This window comes from Tetrao urogallus (genome assembly GCF_951394365.1).
Source record: "Tetrao urogallus genome assembly, chromosome: 9".
In the NCBI taxonomy this organism is placed as follows: domain Eukaryota; kingdom Metazoa; phylum Chordata; class Aves; order Galliformes; family Phasianidae; genus Tetrao; species Tetrao urogallus.
In genome coordinates this window covers 6208689-6235679 of record NC_136822.1, presented here as the reverse complement: position 1 = coordinate 6235679, position 26991 = coordinate 6208689, and the positions used below count along the sequence as shown (strand labels likewise).

General features: G+C 39.6%; 1 protein-coding gene across 2 annotated transcripts; it reads left to right on the top strand.

Moving 5' to 3' along the window:
• Positions 1-26485, top strand: SLC25A36 (solute carrier family 25 member 36; the record flags this gene model as incomplete). Of its 2 annotated transcripts, none has more annotated exons than XM_079539674.1 (7): positions 1-41; positions 7247-7417; positions 12680-12757; positions 15850-15950; positions 23332-23398; positions 25153-25442; positions 26295-26485. In XM_079539674.1, the coding sequence occupies 7 exons, from the start codon at positions 1-3 to the stop codon at positions 26483-26485; spliced, it is 939 nt and encodes a 312-aa protein (XP_079395800.1). The 2 variants fall into 2 exon arrangements, with proteins under 2 accessions (XP_079395800.1, XP_079395799.1); XM_079539673.1 differs by having other exon boundaries at positions 26292-26485.
• Positions 26486-26991: the final 506 nt, after the last annotated feature.

Here is a 26991-nt window from a genome sequence, read left to right as displayed (position 1 = left end):
ATGAGCCAGAGAGACACCCTGGTGCATCTCTTCGCCGGCGGGTAGGTGAAGCCGCCCCCCCGCGCCGGGGGAGCGAGCAGGGCGTCTGCGGCAGCCTCGGCACCGGGCCCGGCGGCGGAGCGGGCCGCTCGCTCCGTCCCCGCGTGGCTGCGTCGAGCCGCGTCGCGCCGGGTTGGGGCGCGGAGCCCGCCGTGAGGGCACTGAGGCGAGGCGCCCAGGCCGCGTTGAGGCCCGTCCGGCGCGCAGCTTCCCTCCCGCTGCCCTCGGGCCCTTCCGGGCCTCCCCGGGCCGGGGCTGCGCGGCCGGGCCCCGATGGGACACCGGCACAGCCGGCCCTCGCGCTGCGGCGATGAGGTGCGTGCAGGCCGGGCCGTCCGGGGGTTGGGCTGCAGCGAGATCGGCGCCGGCTGCACGTGAGCCCTGGCGGAGCTGCGGCGAGGCTGCACTCGCAGACTGCCCGCTTCCTCCAGAAGTTTCTTCTTCGTTCGGTATTTCCTTGGAGAAATAAATTGAACTTTCCGTGCGTGGGGCTGTCCCGGTGTCAGTGAGGTTACCTGAAGGTACCCGTCTTCCCAGCAGTCTACAGACAGGCTGGTAACTTCAGGATCAAGCATTGCTTGCTTGTGTTTCAACTGCTTTTAGATGAGCCTTTTAGATGAGGGGCTCCGTGTCAACTTGTAGCCTACAGCATCTGTGCACGAAGATAAAAGAAATTGGAGAGAAGAGCACAGTTAAAGGTAAACACGTGGTCCTTGTAGCCCTGCTCGGGTTGGGGTTAACTCTCAGGTAACTGTAGGTGTGTTATAAAGCTTTGTAGTGCCCAGTTACAGTGCCTGTGTTTCCTTCAGGGGTGGACTGGGATCAGTACCTGTCTTAAAAGAAAAAAGGAGAGTCTGTTTCCTGTAGCAATAGGCATGTATTTGGGCAGTGAGTGTGGCTGTATGGAAGTAGGGGAAGAGAACAAAGAACATAATGTGTGTCTGAGTGAGCTTGAAGCTTGGGTTTCCATTTGTGTTACTCCTTTACAAAATGGTGCCTGTGACTGGAGTGTTTGAGGTGGAAGACTGCACTGTTTTTTGTGAGCAGATCTGGGTAACTTGGCTATGTGTGAGCACACACACCTTCCTGGCTTCCAGTATTATACAGTTTAGTACTTACGCAGGTTCTCTCCCCCTGCAACTTCTGGCTGAGAGGAGGGGGGTTATACGTTAACAGACCTGAAATGTGGTGCTCTGTATTTTTCTTCAGAATTCACATCCTCATAAACATACAAAAAACCAGTAGCTTGAACTACTTTCTGCAAAAGGCAGATTAGTAAGGAACAGTGCATGATGACTGAGGCAGCGTTCCAACCTGTAATCTTAAGACTGAAGTGAAGATTGCTGAGCTCAGCGAAGTTGTTCTTTTTTTTTACGGAAAGTCTGATCTGCAGGTAGCTGGCAGCCAGTTGGGTCAAGGGTAATATTGTGAGGGAAAGGCTGACTTTTCTTCATGTGGCAGCCACATGTTTTCTGTAATCACAGGTCAGCAAAACAGCGTATATTTGGTCACATTTAGCAGCAGGAAAGTTATTTGGGTCATCACATGACTTCTTTCTAGTGTGGTAGACTATAGATCTCTTGAACTATCTGTAGTCTTCAGTGAAACTTAAAAATGAAGGAAATTTTGTTTTCTTTTAGTTTTCGCTAGGAATTGTTTGAAAACAACATGATTGTCTCAATCTGCTGACTATTTTGCTAAAAAACCCAAAAAATTTTGTTAAACACCAAGTCTTTAATTCCCATTTTCTTTGGGAGTAAGTGATGACATTGCTGTTTCTGTAATGTAGGTGGGGCTATTCTGGGATTTTTCTGTAGCTGCCTAACTTGTTTCATGCGAATTCAACACCAGCTGTCAAACTGCACTACTTCTGGGGAATTACCAGTTCATACAGGAAGTTGAAGCTTCATTTCTAATAATCCCTCCTCCATCCTTCTTTTCCCCTGTCTCTGCGTCCTTATTGCTTTCCAAAATGCTTGAGCAATGTTACTGTTAGTTTCATTTCTGAGAATGCCATCTGTTTCTGCTTCATAACTACATACCTACTGTAAAGATGACCAGTATTTTCCAAATAGTACTTCTATGTCTAAAAATAATTCAGTACTCATTTTGAGGATCAGTTCTAGCAGCATCAATAAATTGAAGTGGTGAAATTTTATTCCATCAGAACATGGGAACTTGCCCAGGGCCTTCTTTCCTCAGCAAAAGGCAGGACCATCTGGGGTTGGAGATGGATGGCTGCTTTTCTGAGTTCAGGGCTGGACAGTCATAGGTTTACTTCTGAAATTTCTTTATTTCTGTTGCTTCTTCAGAAAATTGGGCAGTTTTCTGATTTATTTTGTGATTAATTATAGGGAGGAGTCTCTATTTGTCTTGATAAAATTTTAGATTGAATCACTCGAGTTCTTACCGAATCTTTGCAGTGTAGAAACAGTCAAAATTTAAATAATATATTTAAGATAAAGTCTAAGTAGTTTAGAAAAATCAGGTACTACACAGGTGAAATAACTTTTTTTCAGTTCAAGAAGATAGTAACTGAGCAGGTAGAGTGGTGATAAGGATTTCTCCTGCCTTTCAGAAGTAGTCAGCTGAGCTGTAATGGAGTTACCAGGCCACCCAGTAACCTTTTTCCTTGAAGTATTTTCACTCCTGGCCTGACCCTGAATGTCTTTCAGAACAGTTCTTCCTGTTGTAAGGCACAGGGCAAGGTTAGTAACTTCCTGCCCTGACTTGAGCTTATTTTTGTGTTCAGATACTTTTCTGTGGGGTGGGTAAAGGGGGGGTAAGCAATTTCTACCTAAAGGTAGCTTGGGTTTTGCTCCCTGAGGTGACGGAATTGCATAAAAATGGCTGTTTCAAAAATTGTGAAGCTGATGTGTTTCTCACATTTTCCTGTAAGTTGATTGATGTTTTCAGCTGTTCTTTACTTGATATGGAAGTCATGTTATATTTATCTGCCCTGGCTCCTAATTGAATCTGCACTTTGTGTTAGTGTTTGTTTTGGATAATGGAAGCCAGTGATGCTTTTCCATTTGTTATTTTTTCCAATTTTCATTTGTAGGTTTCGGTATGTCAGCACATTAGGGGAACTTCATTATTACGCTCAATTAGAAACAGCAATTTGATTATTACTTTTAGTTAATGGATGTTAACTTAAAACTCACTTTTTAAACCTTGGCAAAAAGTATTAGCAGTGAATAAAGGAGCTGGGGCTTCTAGCCGGCAGTGCTCCTAGCCAGTACAGTAAGGCTAAAGATAGAAAGGTAAATAATGTACAAGTTTAGCAGAATAATAGCAGGAGAGTCATGACACCCATGTGCTAATGAGGTGCATTCTTGTTGTTTCTGAAAACTGTACTTAGTTAAAGCCTTAAATTGTCTTGAAGGTGGGATATGTGAGCTTAATATCTGGATCTGTACGTTATCTGTGGATACGAAAATCAGCTACAACTGTGCTGTAAGGCAGGGCTGTGAAAATGCTGATACTGCTGAATTTATTCTAAGTGAGAAAGACATCAGGAGCTCTGTCTGTAGGTGGCTTGTTTGTTTTCAACAGTTTTGCACTCACTTTCCTTACTGTGTCATCTGTCAGTCAGTACTTGTCTGGAACTTTCATTTTCATACAGGAAAGAGAAGCAGCTGGTAAAATAAGTGAATGAATGTAGGTGCAAGATAACAGGGTCAGGGGTTATCTTGGAGTCTGAGGCTGTGGTTACAAACACTGTGAAAGGTGAATTTGAGGTCAGGCCTACCTGGCTGCATCTTGTTTGTATAGAATACATAATTATCTAAAAGAATAGAAGTTTGGGATTCTTAAATAGGTGTAGTTATAAGTATAGATGAGCTGAAAGGCAATGGGAATGTTTGTAGGAGCATTTGTAGTCAGTCTAGTATCTGAAGTGTTGAGATCCTCATCTGTAACAGACCTGTCTCTGCTTTTACTGCAGGGTTTAAAGCAACAGCAGAAGGTATGCAACAGTTCTGGACAAGGTGGTGATTCCTAAACAGATATCCTCAACCAGGTGACAAAAAGGTCACCTGTCCAGCTGTCTCTGGAAATAAAACCTGGGATTTGAATGCGGAATGGGATTAGATTTTGAAGCATGTGCACATTTATTTCTTTGCGTATTCCCACAAATAATACAGGCAGATTTGGAATGAAGGACTGAGTCTGTGTCCGGGTCAGCAAATGCCTTGCTTTGCAGCCAGGAGAAGAATAAATCTGATTATTTTCTAAGTGTTGAGAAATGTTTTTTTCTGAACTCTGCAACTCCCTGACTTGTGTTAAGCTACAAATTGGGAAGGAAAAGAAAAGAAGCCCCTAGAAAGCTGGAGCTCACGGCTGTCTGCTTTTGGAGTGCCAGTCTGGAGCTCAAAGCAGTAGCCATCTCTGTATTCCTGGGACTGTGTTAAGTTAACAAGGCCAGAAGCATATTTCTACATAAAATACTGCAATGGCAGAACAGGAGGCATGTTTCTGAATAGTCAGTTATTTTTTTACAGGTCACATTGTTACTGAATTGTCACTTGATTTAACTACAAGCTGTTTATTTTAAGTGGCAATCTGAGATCTTGAAAACTGGGAGAGAGATTTTGAATCCAGACTATCAATAACTAGTGGAAGATGTGCAAGATGTGACCAAGTTCTGCTAAGACATCTTAAACTGCTTAATGAAAAAAACCAACACATCAGTAAGAGGTAGTGCCGAGAGCTGATTATTTGAAATCATGACCTGAATGGCAGGTAAAGGGTGCCCAGCTCTTAAAAGGAGGCAAGTGTTTGGCTGCTTCTCTTACAGTGTGTGTAAATTTGAACAGGCTGCCAGCTGCCCTTACAGCAGGCGGTTATCACGGAGCATCACTTGCTGTAAGCACACTTGGACAAGGAACAAGCACTGTGAAGTTTTGTGTCTGTCCCATTCCCTAGCTGTCTGTTATTCCATTGCTGAGGGAAGTCTAACCAGTGCTCTTGCAGCCAGGCACCGATCCCTTGTGGCGATCTGGAGTGGTGCAAGGGAGCGTGCAAAATGCAGCCTCCCGGATGGTGTTAATCTTCAACTTCAGAAAAATTTTCCCGTGTGGAGTAGTGGTGGAGCTGGCAGCATTAAAGGCTCCAAATGCCGAGCCCTGTTGATCAATGGTGCCGACTTCTCACCTGCTCATTTCTTCCCCATTCCATAGTGTTTATGTCATTACATACTGTGCACTTTCTTGCTGTTGCTTGAAAGTAAGTCCTCATGTAACCTGCGCAAATCAAATGCAGAAAGATCTTAAGTGGAAGCAGATACTGAGGGATCAGAAACAGGGGGGTTGCAAGAAATGAAAAAAACCTTGAAGCTAGCTTCCTACATTGCCTGCACATGCTCATGGCCATGCAGCACTTGCTGCTGTTGAGTTGCATGAAATACGGCAGCTTGTTGTCTGTCTTGAAGATGGGCTGTTGCTGTAATTGTTCCGGCAAGCTGTCTTGAGTCTAGTCTGTGTCTTATTTTAAAAATGTATTTGTAGCTTAATGTTAGAAGAGTAGGCAAGTAAAATGCTCGCTCAGAGATGCACTCTGAAAGCTGTATCAGTATTACTGCTTCTGTACAGTGCACTGGGAAACTGGCTACCATCTTCGTGTGCTGATGCTTTATTTCAAGCTGACAAACTTTTATTCTCTCAATTCAAATGTGTAAGAGGGTAAATTTCAATTTAATGTTGGAGTTAGAGCTGGGAAAAGGTGCTTCCAGGCTCTAGCAATAGGCTATCTCTAGATTGCTAATTTAAACAGCATTAGTTGAGCATACTGAATGCTATTGTTAGGTACTCAGTTCAGTTCTTACAAACAGATTAGCATGTTAGGATGCAGTGCTGTACTGCCATTTCTTTTATTATTTACAGCAGAAAACAGCTATACATGATGGACTCTAAAAGTGATACTTGACAGACTCTTCACAGAGATCTAGGAAATCTTGAGTTCTGGGTATTACTGCTAATTTGTACTGAATTCTCCTTTCATTTTGGAAGACTTTAATAGCATTTAAAAAATGCTATTAAATAAACCTTGAGGCTTTTAAAAAAACTTCCAATGGAATAGAATGTTTTTCTCAGTGCTTGCCAAGATCAATTACCAGTTCTACTTCTTGCTTGAGAGAAAAGAGTGCTGAGCCCTTCGAATGTAATACAGATTACATTTGTGTGGTTGCTAGTAGTGGTGTTGGTAGCATTGAGCAGTTTAAATTGGTTGGTTTTGGGGGTAGGTGCATAAAATGTCCTGGTTATTTTAAGAATGCTGTTTGGTGAAGTTGAGAGAATGCTGGTCTCTGAAAAGGTTCAAGCCAAGCTCTTTTTTTTGTAACAGTTGTGTCAAAGAATTCGGAGTTATCTTTGGAATGAGAATTTGTGGGTTTGATATTCTTCTCTCAGAGGTTGTATATTGTCATGGTTAAACAGGAATGTACATATTAATAATTAGCTTATGAGCAAGCACCTGAGAAATCCTCTGAACAAAGCTGCTGAACAGCAGCGTGTTCTTGGCTGTACTCTGCTGTAGCAGAAAGGGGAGAACTTTGCTAGTGTAAGTCACGCACATTTGTTTGGCTTTCTTACAGAAACGAGGGGCAGACTTTTATCTTCCCAGATTCAGCTCTACAGCATTCAGTACTTGGGATCCAGTGTCTCATGCTGTGTAATGGGCAGAGCTCAAAAAATACTCAGTGAAGCATTACTTTGATGGTACCATGCACAAAATGCAAAGGGAGATTGTTGGTTCTAATTTAATAAATTGCCACAGTACAGTTTTTACTAGCTTTCCTAAGAGCGATGAGCATAGCTCTGTGTGCGCGCTGCACAAATTATGCTCTACTCTTAAGGATTTTTGGCATCTCCTTTGTGACCAGGAACTCATTGAACATTCAAAAAAAAAAGTTAACATTTACTACAGGCAGTTAAACATTTGAAATGCTGAGCGACTTTCCAGAATGGATTTAAAAGCATGTGCTGAAGACAGTGCACCTTCACCACGTGGGGAAACTTTCTATTTGCCTGTTAAAATTTTCACTAAATGTCAATAGTTTGCTTGTCTTCAAGGACAAGTCATTACACCATTATCATGCATATACTGTTATTTCTTCACTGTTTGCTGTTCATCTCTGCTCGGTGTAACATTACTGTGTTCTTTGTTCTCTTTGCAGTTTAGAAAATAGTGACCTCGTTTCTCTTTGCAGGTGTGGAGGTACTGTTGGTGCAATACTGACATGTCCACTGGAAGTTGTGAAAACACGGTTGCAGTCTTCTTCTGTGACTCTGTACATCTCTGAAGTTCATCTCAACACTGTGAATGGTGCTAGTGTGAATCGAGTAACTAGAGTTTCTCCTGGACCTCTCCATTGTTTGAAGTGAGTGTACATGTTTCTAGCTATTTGATTTGGTTTTAGGGCCAGAGGTGGAGGTGTGCTAGACAAATGGATAAATCTGTGTAAAAGATGGACTTCTGTGTCTGTCATCTCACTTTTACATTTCCTGTATTTTGCTATTTAACTATAAATTTCACATTCTAGCTTTCCAAGTGTCTTTCATTTTTGAGTCTGTACCTTGAATTATTCAGAGCATGTGTATCTTGTGGAATTCACAACCCCAGCCTACATCCCCAAAACCCACTGGGAGCACTCTTAACACTTAAAATTAGAACAGTTTAGTTGCAAGGGACCTAAAAAGATCACCCAGTCCAATTGTCTGACCACTTCAAGGCTAAACAAAAGTTGAAGTATGTTATTGAAGGCACTTAAACACTGACGGGCATGGAACATCAGTCACCTCTCTAGGAAGCCTCTTCCAATGTTTGGCCATCCTCACAGTGAAGTTTCTCCTACATCCAGTCTGATCTTACCGTGTCACAGCTCTTAATCACTCCCAGTGCATTCTCAGCATCAGAGCATGGTGCCTCTCTGCTTCCCCTGCTCAGGGAGTTGCAGAGAGCAGTGAGGTCACCTTTAGGCCTCCTTGCCTCTAGACTGGACAACCCCAGACTCTTCTCACAGGATGCACCTTCCAGCCCTGTTACCAGCTTTGTTGCTCTCCTCTGGATGTTTTCAATTCTTAACCTCCTTTTCATACTGTGGAGCCCGGATCTGTACACAGTATTCAAGGCAAAGCCTCTCCAATGCTTGTGGTGAGAGAATTGCATCTTTTTAATGCATTGTAATGTATTGAATGCATTCTTTTGGTGTATTTAATGCACTCCAAAACGTAGCTTGCCCTCTTGGCTGTCAGGGCTTATGTAGAGCCTGCTGTCAGCCATCAGCCCCAGATCCTTTCTGCTGGTCTGCTCTCCAGTCACTTGTTTACCAGTTTATAGCTGTTTCTGGCATTGCTCTTCCCGGGTGCAGAAGCCCGCGTTCTCCTCTGTTTAATTTCATACTACTGATTGTCCAACTCTCCAGTCTATGTGGATCCCTTACAGAGAAGTCCAGTTAGGTGCTGGATTTGTTAATACAAGATTTTAACTTGGTTTGTGTCCAGATCATGAATGTTGGTGAAAACAGAGACTAGAAGCCACTTTGGTGTTTTCTAGTAGACACGTGCCTAGTGACATTTCTTAGAGCTAGTAAGAGTTAAGTATGTTCTGATTTTGCTGTGGCCTGGGGCATTTTAATTGCATGGCACCTCTTTGAACAGAGAGGAAAACTCACTGAGAGCAGACTTGCAGAGAACAGTTTGAGGGTCCTGATGGAGGAAAAAAAAAAAAAGGGCTTGACATGAACCAGCAGTGTGTGCTTGCAACCCAGAAAGCCAACAGCATCCTGGGCTGCATCAAAGGAGAGGTGACCAACAGAATGAGGGACATGATTGTCCCCGTCTGTTCTGCCCTCATGAGGTCCCCTCTGGTGTACTGTGTCCAGGCTTGGGGCCCAGTGTAAGGAAGGTGAAAAGCTGTTGGAGTGGGTCCAGGGGATGGCCATAAGGATGACCAGGGGCTGGAGTGCTTCTCCTGGGAAGACAGGCTGAGAGAGCTGGGTTTTTTTCAGCTTGGAGAAAAGGCCCCAGGAAGACCTCCTTGCAACCTTCCAGTACTTCAGGGTAGCTAACAGGAGAGAGGGAAACTTTTTACATGGTTTGATAGTGACAGGACAAGGGGGAATGGTTTTAAACTAAAAGCAGGGAGATTTAGGAAGAAATTGTTTACTTGGCAAGAGGTGAGGCCTGGGAACAAGTTGCCCAAAACAGTGGTGGATGCCCCATCCCTGACAGTGTTCAAGGCCAGGTTGGATAGGCTCTTGGGCAGCCTAATCTGGTAGTCAGCAACCCTGTCCACGGCAGGGTGCTTGGAAAGAAATGATCCTTAAGGTCCCTTCCAATCCAAGTCATTTAATGATTCTATGACTGCATTTCTTCCCCTTCTCGTGAGTGCTTATTTCGTGAAGTAGCAGCAGAAGAGGTCTCTGTCCACAGTCCTACTGCTAGTCTGATCACAGGTAGAGTTCACTTTGGGGGACTCAGCTAGCCAGTCATGGGAAGGTAGCTTTAGAATTTGGGTATAAGAGGATAGTTCTCATCCAGGAAGGGTCTGTTATTGCTCCTTGCATTAGAAAGACTTAGTTAAACTTCAGACCGGCTACTGCTATCCAGAATAATTTGGTGAAATAATTTGTAGGCAGTCTCTTTTGGCAATTGCTGTGTAAGATTTAGGGTTTATCTGGTTAGAAGATGGTGCTTAAATAGAGCTTGTACCCAAATAGCTGCTTGCACGGAAAATTTGTTTTAATGTTTTCAGACTTGCAGGGTCAGGATTTGGTTGTCTTTTCTCATACTAACTTGAGTGCAGTGCTCCAAGTCTTGTGCATGAGCTTACAGTCCTCGTCTGAAAGTAGGATGAATTGTGCAAGTGAAGTCAGAATTTCAGTTTAACTGACTGTTGTGGAATCATTTCACCTAAACAGTCAACAGTGGTGAGATATCAGAGGCATCTGTGCCAGGAAAATAAACTCAGATGAGCCAGTGCAGGTGACTGTATTCTCTGGCAACAGAAGTGAATTCTCTTATTCCTAAATATCCGTTGGGTGTATATCATATTGCTGATGCCTTTTGTGTCTAACTTCGCTGAGTTTAAACCAGAGGTCTTGATGATAGAAATCTGATCAGCCTTGCATTGCAAATTACTCACATGATATTTGCAGGTCAACTGGGGCTGAATGAAACATTACTGCTGCTCTCCCAGTCGCAGATTTGCCATTTACTGCTTTTGATAAACAGTACAGACTTTGAGATCTGATACTTAATTCAAAAAGTTTGTCATTTTCAGAGTAGACTGTAACTCCTCCAGCTGATGCCTGTGAATGCAGAAGAGCATCAGTAACTGTCGCCTTTGTAGTCTTGCCTGCTTCCTCAAGTCAAAGGAAATTCTTCTGTGACTTCTGTTATTTGTTGCTTTGAGAAGTCTTGGGATGCTGTAGATCCAGAAGAAAAAAAATGGGAGACTTATAAGTTTTGCAAAAGCACTGAGGTTTCTGCTGCTTTATACACATTCATATATGTGCATGCCTACATATAATATGTGCAGTGCTTTATGTTGTAGGTGATTAATGTTAAAGTATGAGTGCTTTGGGAACACAGGTTGCATGTTCAGTTCAGTTTTGCTATAATCTGATACTGTGACTGTGCTGAACTCTGTGCTAAGAATTTTTCCGATAGTTCCTTCTGTGTAAGTATTAGAATGGTTTCGGGATGGCAGATATGCTGAAGTAAAGAGGATTTCTGAAGCACTTTTGGATGTATTCAGTACACTGATTCTGTGAAGTGACTCAGTGACCTCAGTAACTATTATGGATATGAAGCTAAATTATTGCTGGGCACATTATATGCCAGCATTCCTGATAGTCACGATGACTTCTTTATATTGATACAACAGTTCAGAACCACTATTTTATTTTGATTACTGAGAATAAACTTATTAAACTTTTGGTTTGATTTGATGGCAGAGCTGTTGTGAAATACACAATTTCCACTTCAGGAAATCAGAATGATTCCGGAATCTCTTTCTATGCTACAGATAGCTTTCATCTATCAGTTAGGTTTCACTGAAATTGATTTGTGGATATCCTCTGTACCAAAAAATCTTGCTGCAGTTTTCAGCTTGGTCTCTCTTTAAGAAACCACAGTTAGGTGGGATGGGTATTCCAAGTGTTTCTGTTAGTAATTCCTCCTCTGAGATCTATCAACTGACTTTCTGTATTCCCTGTTTCTCTGCAAGTCTTACAAAGACAGGAGGTCACATGGAGTTCTGCCATCCAAGCAATCTTTCCAGAATTATATTTATAGTGAATCTGGTTCCTATGAGATTAGGACAGTACAAGAGGCTTCTTGCTTGTGAGAGGAGGTGAGAATTGTCTTCAGTAGTGATTTGAGAAGACCCACCAGCTCCATGGCTGGCAACATTGCTTGGGTTGGGACACGCAGGCAGTGGTTCAGAACTGTTCAACTGTTGCTGTTGGATGGAGGATTGAAAGCCTCCAAGCCTCAAGGAAGGGCCACTTCTCATATTGGATGTTTCCATTTCCTTTTATTACAGGGGACATCAAAGTCAAAATAATCTCTATCTTGTAGAAAGAGTAAAGCAAAGAATGCGTTTTTGGTTGAAAACTTAGTAACTGAGTACCTTCTGTCTTAAGTGATTACTAATAATTTTTTACCCAGTCAATAGAAAGAAGATGTTGAGTACCTCAGTCACAGAAAGAGCTGTATTGTGGTGCAGAAGTGACACAGGCACCTGCAGCTTTGTGAACTTGCATACCAGTGTAGGAAGAAGCCCTGTAGGGAAACATGAAGGACTGGAGGGGTGAGGGAGTGTGTACTGCTAGAGGTCACATGTATTGTAGCTTGAATCTCGCAACAAAGGTCTCACAGATCAAAATCATGAAAATGGGACAGACGGGGTTCTCTAACATGTTGATGTGGGCCCTGCATGGGAACAGAGAAGGCAGTGCTTCTTATCTGAAAGTCTGCTTCCCTCGACAGATGACAGGTGACTTACTGTACTTGATCTTGTAGAATCAAACCAGGGCAGTACATGCAAAATCATACTGAGGTTTCTGTCTTTATGAGAAGGGTAAGTGGGAGCTTGTAAAATATATGCTTGGCTGGGCATGATTTTTGCAACAGAGTGAACACTCTCAGGAGGCTTACAGCTGTTCCTGTAACTGAATCTTTATAACTCCCTTCCTCCGTGCTCTGCCCTTTTTACCCCCAAAAGTTCTCAAAATCTGAGAGCTAAGGAGTATGAAAGGAATATAGGACAGAATCTCTCTAAAGCCATTTCTCCCTAATGCCATCTAAAAGAGCCTACAGAAATGTGACCACTTCAGTGCTCATTATTTTCTCACTAATAAAAGAACACTTAAGCATATTAACAATGAGTAGCATCATAGGTAGAATCTGATCTTTGAGAAAAGTCTGTGTAGACTTCTGCCTTCAGTTCTTTGGTTTTTATGGTACGTTAAGCAATAATGAAATGTTATGCTGATTCTGGGAAATGTGGTCATCACTGCATTGTCAAAGCTATACACAAAGATCAAAGCTTAAAATGATGATGCCATGTTGACTCTGGTCAATGCATTCATTAAATTTGATATGAATATTAAAATATTGTTGCTTTTGTTTTCTAGGATGATCTTGCAAAAGGAAGGTCCTCGTTCTCTGTTTAGAGGGCTGGGTCCTAACTTAGTAGGCGTTGCTCCTTCCAGGTAAATACAGATATTCAAAGTGGAATAATTTCAGTGAAATTTTGGTTGCTGTGTATTTTTCAAGAGATTGAGGGCTTATTTCCAGTGAGTTATTGCAGTCTAAATACTTACTAGTAATTATCCTTTTGTTCCTGGGATAGATGGTATCTGAAAATACTGAACAACTCACGCTTTGCTGCTCCAGACCCACATTCCTGCACCGGGTGTCTCAGCATTTCCTAATGCCTTGTTCTGTATGCTATTCCTTACTCTTGAGTTTCTACCAGTTAAAAAGGAATATGTTTAAGGAGTTGCATTTGTAAACAGAAGTTTGTACCTTATGCATAGAGTTAGCCTTCAGTTAATCCATCATTTGGAAAGTAATTGTATGACCATAGGCAAAACACTTGCTCTTTTTTCTACATGAATTCTGGTGAAGCACAGACTGCTGGCCTTCTAAAATGTGAATAAAGATAAGAATGAGTATGGTGAAACTTAACACCCGTCACAGATTAAGCAGATGCAGCAGCAGGCTGAACTCCAAAGGGCAGAAGGGCAGTTTCAGAGAATAAAGCAGGTCAGAATGTAAACCTGGTCTAAGTGGCAGTGGTATTACTGCTGTCAGTTATTCTGCATTGGTTGAAATGCTACCCTAGTAGCTACCCTACTATTAGTGTCAGGCAGTGTGAGGTGTAGATTATGCCCAAGTTTGTATTGATCCTTGCATACAAGTATTAGCCACAGTTCATTGAAAACCGGAATAATCTAAGGAGGAATATGTAAGCAAAGATTTGTAAGACTATTACGGTTGCTTAATCCCGAGTGAAGCTGGTCTTCTTTTGGCCCATTTTCATTCTTTTCTATTCTGTTTTTAAGATGAAATATTTTTTGCATCAGGAATATATAGTCATAATGATTTTATTCTTCCCTTGACTTTGTACCGTGCTTCTGTTGTTTTCTTTTTATCTGAACAGAAGATATTATTTCCCATCTCCTGCACACTGATTTTGGGAAGTATCTTAACTATTGTGGTTCAGTTTCCTTGCTTGCTTTTGGAAAATGTTATTAAGCTGGGTTTTCTATTCATCATTGCTTTGTCTTCTATTTGAATCAGATGAGGTGGTGTTTTGTAGATTCTCTGTATGAATAAGAGAAAAGCATCATCCAGCAGTTGGAATACTTTAATTTCGGCTGATTTTTTTGAAATATTTTGAATAGTTTAGGTATTTTCTGGTCACTAACTTAGCACTGGTGTTCGGAGAAGCTGAAGTGATTGTAGCTTTGTATTCTTGATACCTATGGGATACCAATATGTAATATGTAATGTTGCAGCATTCTGAATGTAATTTCTTCAAAAATGAAAGGAAGATCTTGTCTCTTAATCTGCTGTCATTGGGCAGTTAGCATCTGAAGACTTTGCCAAATACAATATTATGTGTATCTCTGAACTAGGAACCACTAACAAAAAATATAGATAGCAGGTGAGGGAAAACGAAAGTGAGAGAAGGCTAGAATAATTAATTTCCCCATTTGTAATCTAGATAGTTTCTGTGCTGAAGAGTGGACTTGATGATAGTCTAGCTGGATCTGAATGTTCAGCACTGTGGCTGTCTCTGGTTCCAACAGATGCCTTTCCTAGGAAGTTCTCTCACCTCCTGTCCCTTTAATCTCCCCTGTTGTGTTCTGTGTTCATCTGTAACAAAACAGTGTGTAGTTGTAGCTTCCTTCTTTAGAACCTGCAGCTTCATTCTCTCTATGCTACTAAAACCATGGGGATGCACACCATGTGTGGACTGCAGTCTTGTGCTTGCAGTTCTCACTTTTTCCTTCTACAAAATAATTTTTACATCTTATTTATTGAACTATAAAGGCTCACTGATCTCTTCATTATTGTTTAGGGCTAGTAATTTCTTGGACAATTTAGCATTTGCTGCTTTTTTTTCCTCCCTTAATCAGCTTTTGTTTTCTTTTTGCAAGAGACTTAAAAGATCCATTACAACAGTCATTATTACGTAGCATCAAATTCCATTTTGAAGTGACTACCCTCAATGAGGAATAGCCTCAATTGCTAAGAACTTACTAGGGAATTTCTTTTCAATAATTTCTGTTTGCATCTAGCTAGCTTGCTTTCTTCGGTGTTCATGCTAAAATGTCCTCTTGGTGTAATGCCTTATAAACAGGCACATCCCTGTTCCCCTCCAGACTGTTTTCATCCACTACTTCATTTCAATTAAGCACTAAGTGGATTTAACAGCAGCTCTTTGTTTAAATAAGCTGTAGAGAAGCATGTTTTATAACATATCCAGTATACTTAACTGGGTCCAGATTCCATTTTAGAAATTACATCCATTAGCAAACACTTTATCATTTCTTGTAATAAAGAAAAACTTGTTTGCACAGCTAATGAGGTTGATGTTCTGTTCGAGAAAACTTGTATTACTTTTTCCTTTTGTAAAGATGCTTGAAAAAACCTGAGTTACAAATTCAAATGTAAGTTTTTTTATGTACTTAAAATCAGCTTTATGGCCTTGATGAATGAAAACAAGTATTCTTATGACTGCATTGACATGATTTTTTGTCTAGCTTTGTTTTGATACCAGCTTGCAGATTTGAATGTAGCACAAGTGCTTTCTGTATAATGTATTGAGGAAAAAAGCAAAGTGCCCATTCTAAATACGAGGCTAGAGAAAGAAAGCTCAGATCCCATGTTTACAGCTGCTGAAGCATTTTAAATATAAATATTTATAACCTGAAGTTATTAAATCTGCTCTGTTTGGTTTTTAAAATAAACAACCAAACAAAAAGCCCTATTCTTCTCAGATTGTAATGCTGAAAACAGTTATGTCATTAGAACAAAGTTGGGCTGTTACAGAAATACTGAGCAGTATACCTTCAGGTCTGTTATTTTGCTTTCCTGGCTGTAGATTTCTTACTGTCACACAAGCCACTGCTGCATTTTCAATTATGCATCCTTCCCCTCAGTGTTCTCATTTTGTCATTCCTAAAATAGTCCCATTGCTTTGCAGGAATTATTCCTTGAGCAGTTTTTCCTTACTGCCTGTAAGGGCATCAACACATAAAACAGCATAACTCACATCTTGTTCTACTTTTAGAGCGATATATTTTGCTGCTTACTCAAACTGCAAGGAAAAGTTGAACAATATTTTCAATCCAGATTCTACCCAGGTACACATGATTTCAGCTGGTGTGGCAGGTAAGGATCTGTAACTTTATAGCTTCTTCATTCTACAGTCCTAGTGACAAATGAGAGTTGGTTGTAAATGTGTGGGGGAAAAAAAGCAGAAAATGTTTGGTGGCTGAATGACTTTTGGTAGCTGTTACCTGTTTTGGCCCCTTGTTATAAAAGGCACTTGGAGAAATATGCACAAGAGACATTGCACTTAGTGTTAATGAAAATCTTTAAACTGTGTGAATAATCTTTACAAGGAAAACTTGCATGTCTGCTTCCTCACCTGTAAATTGTGACACAACTGAATGCTTTAAATACAGTAGTTATCTGTTCTGCAAACTATAAACAGCACTGCGTGCATTGAACTTTGGCTAAATAATTCTTAATCTATTTTTTATGCTCATGTTTTCTGTTGCAGCTTTATATGTCTGACCTATTTTTGTCTTTCTGAAATATGCCTACAGATTTGTATAACTATATGTAACAGTTGTCCATCTTCCCTCCCCCAAACATCCTTTGCTCAAACACTGATCTATGTGAAGTTTATTCAACCACTACAGTGCCATAGTAGAGCAGACTTCCATCATATTCATATATTTTCTCTGAAAATGAATTCCTTTAATCTACCATGTAACTTCAGTGCATTTTAGCAATTGGCAGTGCTTCTTGCTACTTAACTTACATGTTTTGTGCTTTGGGATTGTTAATGAGGAATTAAAGGTTCTGATAACAGACTTCACCTGAAAAAATCGAGCTCACAATTTGCCTGTTGTTGCCTGTGTTTTCTGTACAGAAACAAATTTTAAGAAGTTTTTCTGCATGGGTCATAGATAGTCAAGGATGAATTCTGCAGTATTATTATATATAGGCTTTTGAATTTTCTAATTCATGCCAAATTTCACAGTCAATAGGCTGCCCAGGATGTTGACAAAAAGATGATCAGAATGGCTTCTGTTTAATACTTGCTAATGATCTACTACAAAGAAATTGTTATATACAGTAGTAAATTCAAGTGACGTTAGCTTGTTAGTTAAATAATACGCTAATGCTTAGCTCCATCATATGAGAAGTGTAGTGGCAGTATTTAACCTTCTAAGTTACAGACATGAGGACAGCCGTTTATATTAAACAGGCAAAATAGGGTTCTCAAATGATAGAGTATTTCTTCCCACCTACCAGTATGTGTTTTATTTGTAGGTGAGTAGCATGAAGCGGGAGGAGTTTCATGAAAAGTTGATCCTCATCAGCTAATCACTTCAGAAATCCTAATTATATGATTATTTTTTCTTGTCTTCAGCTGTTTGTTAAGAGAATAAAGCAAAAATTGAATTCTAAAGGGGGAAAATGTATGGATGCTAGGGAGGGAGGAAAAGTTTATTCTCAGTTGAAGATCATACTGTAAAACTCATGCATTACTACAAACAATGAGGAATTGATTTGCTGTACCTTTGAACTTACTGTCCTCTATCCATAATGGAAAGAACTTTTGTGGAGTTGTGGTGTAATGACTTTCCCAAGGACTTGAGACACAGATTTTCAAGCAGTTCTGTATGTGCCTGTTGACTTGCTTCCCTTTCAGAAGATTGTGTTTTGCACTTGCACTTAAGACTGCTGCTAAATGTAGGCTGAGGTAAATGTATTTTAGCCCAAACTTCCATTTGCTTTTTTTTGCAGTCACTTTATTATTGAATATTTATGTGGCTGTTATCTTTCTCACACTTACCTAGTTCTGCAGTTGTTCTTAAATTATATACCTAATGAAACTGAATGCCCAGTTCAGGTTCATGCTGCAGGTCACATTTCTTTTGTAAATTTTAAGCATTCTTTGGAAGACCTGCAGAAGAAGGTTCTTTTACAAAGAATTTCTTTGCACTCAGTACAACTGCTATTTTGATAAATGTGTGAAGGACTGTACTTATAAACAGTGTGTTAACTGGGTTTTTTTTTTGGGAACATGCTAACCTTGTTTTTGTAATTCTGATATATTTCAGACAATGCACTTAAAGCACCTGTTAAGTTTTACCAGCAAGGTTTGTATTGCTATGTGATGCAAATCATCTCAAGGAAATGGCAAAAGAACAGGGGCAAAATCAAATGAGACCTCCTAACTGCTTGACTTAAAGAGGTTAACAGAAGTTTGCTGTAATATGCTCGGGAACCTAAAATTGCAGAATTGTCAAGCTGGATAAACACTACAACTAGCAAAAATAATCAGCATTAATTTTTCTTTTGCAGCTGCCATTGGTTTCAGTAAGGAAATGAGTGCCTCAGTCTTAATTAAGAGGTTTTTGATGCGTAATGAGTATGAGGTGGTGTTTGCACTTACAAAACTTTTCTTATAGGTTGAAAAATACAGTGATGCAAACATGCAGTTTTTTAAAAAAATCTGTAAGTTATCCATAGCTTTATTTCATTAATATGTTATATCAAAGCACTGTAAGCAGTGAACTTCACTAAAGTTGAAATACTGTTTACTTGTGTTGATGTTAATATGTAAATATCCCACACTAGACTGACGTTATTGCAAAGCAGATTACTTCATACACATGGCATTTTTGGAAGCAAGAAACTGAGGTACAGTATTTTAGACCTCCTTGGTTTTAGGCTTGATTCTTCCTTCCCAAGATGAAGCATAGATTGTTGGTTTTACTTACACTTCAGTATATTTGCTTTTTTTCTGAGGAGGATGAATTATGCTACATATCAGTAACTGATGCCTTATGCAATTAGAAAATGGTTTTCTTTTCCTGTGTGCTAGCTTCTACAATATAATTTGCATCACCTTCATCTCTAAAATACCAATGTATCCCCACAAAGTATTAGATTACTTTTTGCTTACCACCTGACGTATTACATGATTCTTACTGAAAGCTCAGACAGTGAGTGGAGCTGCAGCATACATACAAGAATGAGTGTTTGCTGTATGAAGATAGTTTCTCTGTACATTCCAAAGTTAGGCTAAATTTTCAGATTCACTGTGAATTCTGCCTTCTCATTTCACTTGCTCAGCATCTTTTATCCCAGCAGAGAACAAAAACTTAAGAACTGAATGGGATACTTGATTCCTGTATGGCTTTCTGATTTGCTTTTTAATGATTAATAGCATCATTCAGGCAATATTGTTGCAAATCTACTTCAAAACTACTTTGCCTGAAGTACTATTGCTGTTCTTTTTGTAACTCTACTAGCAAACAAACCCAATCAATGCTAGTGTAGATATATTTTTTTTTGTTTGGGACTGCTTTCTTTCTTAGTGTAGATAAAATGTAAGTTTTTGGTGTACACAGTTAACTAAATGCCAAGTAAATTGTGTATTTAAGTCGCTGATTATTGACACTAGAAACTTTGATTTCATAAGGCATCCACCTTTTTCAGTCCTGAGGCAGGCCTACTTTTTTTTTTGAGTGAGATATTTGGAAGGGTGTGGGAAAGGAGGAGGGTTCACTTAGCCATCTCGTACATAGGTAAGTATATGGAGATGTAAAATTGAACTGCTGCAAATGAGCAGAAATTTCAGTACTCAGTGCATTTTATGCAACTATTTTATTATCTGTGGCCTGTTCTGATTATTTTTCTTTCTTTTTTTCCTAAACTTTTACCTGAAAAAGTTAGAATCTCAAAATAATTCACAAACCCTTCCAATGGGATTCGATTTGTACACATGTGTCTGATGAGGTCACTGCTTGTTGTTATGATACAGAAAAGCCTGTGTCTATTTTAGGCATTTACTGTACATTTCTCCCGTGAAAAGAGTGAGATCGTGTCATCTCATGCTCCCCACCCGCAGGTCACTTCCTGCAGAAATATGGACTAACTTAAACCTCGTGAGTACTGAACTGAGCGTCTCTTGCAGCCTCTAGTGTAAGAACCACACGTTGGGTTTGTAATATCTATTAAATAAACAAATTAAGGGGAATTCACTTTCATTACCTTGAATACACATTGTGTGCATTGTGCAAAGACAACACTTCTCCTGAACTCTGTTGAATTAATTTTTTCTGTGCGGTTCAGGGAAAGGTGGAAAATACCTTTCACTGATAGCTGCTACTTTTACTTAGCTCTGTTGGCTAATTCAGTGTCCCTTACTGGGTTAAACAAGGCTTTTTTATTTTTCGAGTGTCCCAGAGCTGCCTTTAAAATGCTGCAGCTGATATTTGTTGTCACATTATTTTGAAGGCCTCCTTTTTTCTTTTCCTTTTTAATATGTCTACAGTGTCTCTTCTGTCTTTCTGTTTTCTCTTTCGGTTTGCTTTTATTTTACTATTTTGGATTTCTGATTCAGCATTCCATATTCACGTGCGTCTGTATCAATTACATTGGCTTATAGATTTAAAAATATATATAACTTCTGAAATATGATGCATAAGTAGGAATACCTGGGATCTTACCTGTCATTAGCTGGATAGCTCAAAAAGTCGATTGAGATAGTGTTTTCAATTTGAGACTTGGATAGGAATTCGCAGAACTAAAACGTAGAAGTACAGGAGTTTCTGGTACTGCCAGATTGATCTGCGTTTGTAATGCAATCTTAATCTCTTGAGGATATACCATGTTGATAAAGTTAAAGTGCTTTACTGTACGTCAACATTGAATACTTCTTAAGCATCCAAAAAAAAAAAAAAAAAAAAAAAAAAAAGGAAAAAATGAGAGCTGCTTAGCAGTTGCTGGGAATCCTTCACCTTCATTTTTTAAGTGATACTTATGATATAGGCTTTCTGTATATGTAAAGAAAAGCTTATCTTATCAAAGATCCCGAAATTCTGGATATTTATATTTTGGAGCCTCTTCCTTGAGGGCAGCATCACTTAACTCTTTATTTTTCTTCTACTGGTTGTATTTTTACTACGTTACTTCTAAGAATTGAGTTTTGTGGTTGTTTCATGTTGAAACCTGAGTTGCTGAAGGCTCTTTGATTTGAAAGCTTTGATAGAGCTCTCGTGCTGCTTGGGCTTGTGGCAGCCCTGGGGATAAAACAGCTTTTGCTAGAAGTCCGAGCCTACAGTTAGCAGTGCTGTTCTTAAATAATGTATACAGCAACCCAAGGAAAGCATGTTTGGACAGAGTTGGCTGTGTCCTGTGCCAGCTACCATTCACTGGCAGTTTCCAGGATACTCCTTTCAGCCTGCCTTGAAGAATGAAGCTGCTGCTCTGGGCAAATGCTGTCACTCAGATATTGCCTCTGATCTCATCTTTGTTTCCTGTTACAAATAAAGCATCTTTAGAGACCGGGGCTGAATAGGAAAGAGAAAGTACTGAGCTAATAGTACTGCAAAACACAGTTTAACATTAATGAAATTCCAGAGAGTGTACCTGAGATAAATAGGAATGCAGAAATATTTTGGTCTTGTTCAACTTATTAAACATCTCAAATTAAGAAGGGATTTTGGAATGGATCTTAGCTTTAAGAGAAGCCTTTTCCTGGAATACGTGTGTGGTAGGGGACGTTAGTTATTTTTCCCACCTTATTTCAAAGAGTCTGTTTCAGTCATTTTCATTTCTAGTATCCAACAGGAACTGTACCTGTGGAAGAACTCTGATTTGAGATAGGAACATGAAAATACAAAGTGTACATTTAGTTCAGTTTGGGGTCAAGTGCTGCTGGAATCAGCGGAATTCCTATGCCATAATGTGGCAGACAGGTCAGAAAGGCTGGTTGAACTGCAGAATGTTTTTTTGCAGATGTTATGTTTTTAAGTCATCCAGTGCTGTTAGATAGGTCCCTGAGGGCTTGAAGTTTTCACATAATTATTTGAAGTGCATGAAATGCAGGTATAAAACACTTCTGGCTTGTTAGGATTTCATCCTATGAAAGGTTATATGTTATCTTGACAGAGAAAAACTAAGTAGTGTGTCAAAAAAGCATCAGCCAAAAGCCTGTATGATCTATGCAGTGAGTTCACAGGAAGTTTAGTTTTAGTTTAGTCAATTTAAAAATATATTTAATCACTGAAATTGCTGAGGTTCTTGCTGTTTTGGCACAGAAATGTAACTCAATTTTAGTAGCTTCTAAACCCCATAGTTTGTCCTTAAAACTGTAACTGAAATTCCTAATTGATCTATTGAAGAGTTTGGGGGGCAGGAGCAGAACAAACCTTAAAAACAGTTAAGATCCCTTGGCATTTCTCGGAGTATTGCAGTAATTTGTGTGCAGTGTAAACATAGATTGTGATTAAACAGAAGTAACTGGTATGCAAGCAGTTCTACTAAATATATATAATTATGTAAGCTGTTAACGATCTCCATAAACAAGCCTATTGATACCCTGTTACTTGTATAAGCATTTTGTACCAGGTATGCACTGAACAAGATAACTCTTTGTTGCTTTCCCACAACCCCAGTCCATTCCCTTGCAGAAGGGCAGCATGTCTTTGTAGTGATATGCAAGTGATGTGTGCCACTTAGCAAGCAGCCGTCTAAATTTATCATCTCTTGCCTGGCCATGTTCCAGTCCTTCCCTTTTCCTTCTCTCTTCCGCAGACATGTCACCTCATTAATGGTGCACGTGTGGTATTACAACTCTAGATGGTTTGTTTGTTTTTTTTCAGAGCTGCCTTTCCCTTTGCTCTTTTTCTCTCCACGGTTGCGCAGAAGTAAGAGTGCTTCTTACTTCTTTTGTTTTTTTTTTTCCTTTTCTCTCTCTTTTTTTTTATTTTGTCTTTTTTCTTTTTTTTTCTTTAGTGGACTGAAAATCAAAGCTTTAACCCGTAGCCCTGATGCAAGCCCAAATAGTCGCTGTCTGTCTGGATAGTTAGAAGTCATACTATTTACTTTAACAACTTAAACACTCATATGCTTGTAAAAGTATTTCTGGCAATCAACAATCTGCTTTGAATGCAAAATGCAAAATAAGACATTAGCTCTTAAATTTAACTTCTCATAGTTCACTATAAAAGGTCTCTTAACTTACAGTAATACATGCCTTTTAACTGCACTGAACATACTATTCATTCAGTTTGCATGCTTTTAAACTCGGATTGTATTTCAGACAGCAAGTTAAATTGACACAATGCTTTATATCAAATTGCTGTTGCTGTATCTGCAGTGTGTTCTTACTAAAATGTTTTCCAAGTTAATTGGCTAATATTAGACTACCTTTGATGTTCTAAGGTGTCAAAGAAGGGTTGGTATAATTACATAGGCATAGAAGTATACACAGTTGGGCTTATTTTACATGGGGAATCTCTTGCTAAGAGTAAATTTTAAAATCATTATGTAAAATTTTAAAAAAGCCAGATGTTTTTTGGCTTTATGGATTCATAAAATATCAGTGAAAGGTTACAATGGGTACTTCCCGAAAATCAGTATAGTCCGAGTTTTTGCATCCGACCTTACCATGTGTGTTTCAAACAGCTGCAGCTGCTTTTATGATACGGTCACATCTAACTCTTCCATTTTTAAATATTAGGTTTTACTGCGATCACAATGACCAATCCCATTTGGCTAGTAAAGACACGACTGCAGCTTGATGCAAGGTGAGAATCTACAAATTGGAACTGGAAATATTTCTGTTGTGATAATACTGTGCTTAGATGCTGGGGATCTTTTCTGCTATTCAGAATGGGTTGACTCTTTCAATATCCACAATTTTGAATTGGAAAGTTGGCGCTGATCAAGTTACAATTACGAGTTACACGATCATTTTTCTCTATTAGTCTGTTCTGTGCTGTGCTTGAGGCACTTCAGTAAACTGGCCAGCCAATTAGGAATGAATTATGAGGTAATCAATCTGATTAAAATATTATTCTTCCAGCCTCATGCTTACGTTTTCCTTCAGTAACACGTTTTCTTTCTGCTGAGGCTTCTCTCAAAAGTCCCACTGATCCTGTTAAGAAAATATTTGGGGCTTTGAAGCGATGTTGAGGCTCTCACATCACAACAACTAGCGCACAAGAAAGTTGTGGCTTGGGATATTGTTGGAGCTGAAGACGTAGATCCGGCTGCTTTCCTTGCCAGTTGTTCTTCAACTCTGCTTTCCCATCCCATCAGCAAATCAGAGCCAGCAGCATTACCTGCTGTGAAATATTTGCCACCTTGCTCAGCCAAGTTCAGATTCACATTTGCGTATACTTGTGCCCACTCTTTCTTAAAGTTGGGCTTGGTACTTTGCTGCTGTCTGGTACTGCAGTTTCAGACCATCAGGGTTTAAATACTGCCATCTAGTGATGTATCATTTTATTTTCATACATCTGTCTTGGACAGTATCCATATGATTCATAATAATGTCTTAGAAGGTTGTTTGCTGTTCTGTTCTGTGCAAGTTGCTCATTCAGGAGACCTCTGCTGGTGGAATTTGTATGCTGCAAGTGCGTGCACTGCGTGCTGCACTGAAGCATGTGTTATGTATCATCATAAGGACTTTGCAGAGTTGTGTACAATCATAAATCTTTCCATGTGCACAGTTCAATTCAACGTGTCAGATAAAGTGAGAGTTAGATTTATTTACCCAAATTGATACTGTCTAGTATAACTTAACTTGGGTTTATAGTTTTTGTTTTGACATATGAAAATTAGAAGCAAGAGGCTAAGGATGAAGATTTTATTGTCCTTCAAGTGTAGTATGCATATCACAAAGACTGATGAGTATATGCCTTGACATCAGCTGTGGCTTACTTGAATCAGATAAAGACTGCCTGTGTTCTTTGGTTGGTAGACCCTCTTTAGATATCTCAGTTGTTTGCTGATAGCTGTGGTGCTGTGAGGGCTGCTGTTTGAATCATAGCTGCTCTCCACTCTTTTCATGTTCGAGTGCCTCAAAATCATGTAATTCCTAAAGGCTTTACTGCAAAACCTGCGCTTCTAGAACAGGATGTAATTGCCATGCTGTAGAATCTGCTTATTTGAAGCATATTTTAAGGGAAAATCCTTTCGTTATGCAGAAGAAAATCATCAGATTTTTCACAAATCCCTGACTTGTACAGTTCATTTGGAAGCCTGTTTTTTCAGGCAATTTCACTCTTTGTTCTGTAAGATTGTGGGAAGCATGGAGTTATTCATCTGTATGACATTTTTCTTTAATTATACTATATGAAGTTTGGATTGGATTCACTGTAATGTTTTACTTGTGTTCACTTCCAAATTGAGAGTCTTCACTTAAATGTCAAAATTGGAATCTCAACATTGGTGTGAGTTATTTCCTGAATCATCTTGTCACTCAGAATACCTGCTTAATTATTTTCTAATCTCAAGTTGCACTGGTTTGATATCTGTCTGGTTCTTTTCTTCTTAGGAACCGTGGAGAAAAACGAATGAGTGCTTTTGAATGTATCCGAAAAGTTTATCGATCAGATGGTGTTAAAGGCTTTTACAGAGGAATGTCGGCATCCTATGCAGGCATATCTGAGACTGTTATTCATTTTGTTATTTATGAGAGCATTAAGAGAAAACTGCTGGAGCATAAGACTGCTTCTGCCATGGACAATGAGGACGAATCGGCAAAAGAAGCTTCGGACTTTGTTGGAATGATGATGGCTGCTGCCACTTCTAAAACTTGTGCAACATCAATAGCATATCCCCATGGTAAGAGGGACTCGTGTAGTTGAGAGCCTGACTCAGTGTGATCAAATTGTGTCCTTCAAGTGAATTGTAGCTGACTTTGACTCACTTGCTCAAGAACAATTTTTGGCTAATGCTATTCACGGCACATTCAGTGAGTCCACATGAGTGTAATATTTGGGAACAAAAATAATTTTAAATGGAATTATACAGTGGCTGTTTTTTGTCGATGTTTATTTTTCCCAGGGATTTGCCAGGGTTTGGCTGAAGTGCTTAGGGAGATGGAAATTTTTAACTTGGAATCTGTATACCCAGGAATTTCGTGTAACTCTATGAGGGACTGTGGTGGTTTACCACCAGTAAGTAGCTAAGCACCAATGCACTGCTTTCTTACTCTCCCTCCTCAGAAAGATGGGGAGAAAATATAATGGAATAAGCTCACAGGTTGAGATAAGGCCAAATAAACCCAATACAGAGAGAACAACTTTCTGGCTCATAAGAAAATAGGCAGCCTAGTGTGGTTTTTGGTTGCACTTGATTTTCCAGCAGGGTAGTTATGTATACATTGTTTTATTGATGTATTGAATATTTAATTTGTGACCATTTCCAAGCTGAAAAATACAAACTGTCCTCTTCTGGATTTTGACAAGCAAACTCCTTTAGCTGTATATTCAGCAGTGCGTAAGTATTTAGTTTGTCCCTTACACATAGCTGGTTAACTTCTGTTTGTCTTTTTTTTTTTTTTTTAAGAGCTTCGCTGATATTGAGAACCTGAAATGGGGGAATGGTTGGCTTTTTGAATGTGAAATGGCTGGTTGGTTACTGGGAAAGATAATATCACAAACATAACCCCATCTGGTTTCCTTTATACAGAAGTTGTACGAACAAGGCTAAGAGAAGAGGGAACAAAATACAGATCTTTCTTCCAGACATTATCTTTGCTTGTGCGAGAAGAAGGGTATGGATCCCTCTACCGAGGTTTAACTACACATCTGGTCAGACAGATTCCAAACACAGCTATCATGATGTCAACCTATGAGGTCGTAGTCTACTTACTGGATGGATAGCAGCGTGACAAGTGTTTCTAAAGGAAGGCAGAAGACTGAAAGACTGGAGTGGACTACTGAATGCCAGATGCGGTGGGCAGAAGGAAAGTTGTATCAGGAACATGCAGATATGGACAGAAAAGAAAGTTGATTGTAGGCAACTATGATAATTTTGCTGCCTTATTGTATGGTCTCTTAGCAATGTGACAAGTAGAAGCTGCCCCTTAGGGAATGCCTTTATGCATTTCTTTATTCAAAACTACTACTTTGTTTCCATCTGTTAATCTATAGACAAGGCTATTCAGTCATCTTCAGAGACTTAATGCGTGAGGGAAGGGTCATGGAACTTTTTGGGCAGCCTTATTCCCATCTTGTAATGGTTGCTCTCAACCACATCCTTTTTGTTCTGTTCTACTGCACAGTAACATGTTGGAAGAATGAGGAGGATAATACTTCCATACTTTTCCATATCTGAAATTTTCATTCAGTTGTTCTGAATGTTCATACAGAGACTGAGGTAGTCAGTG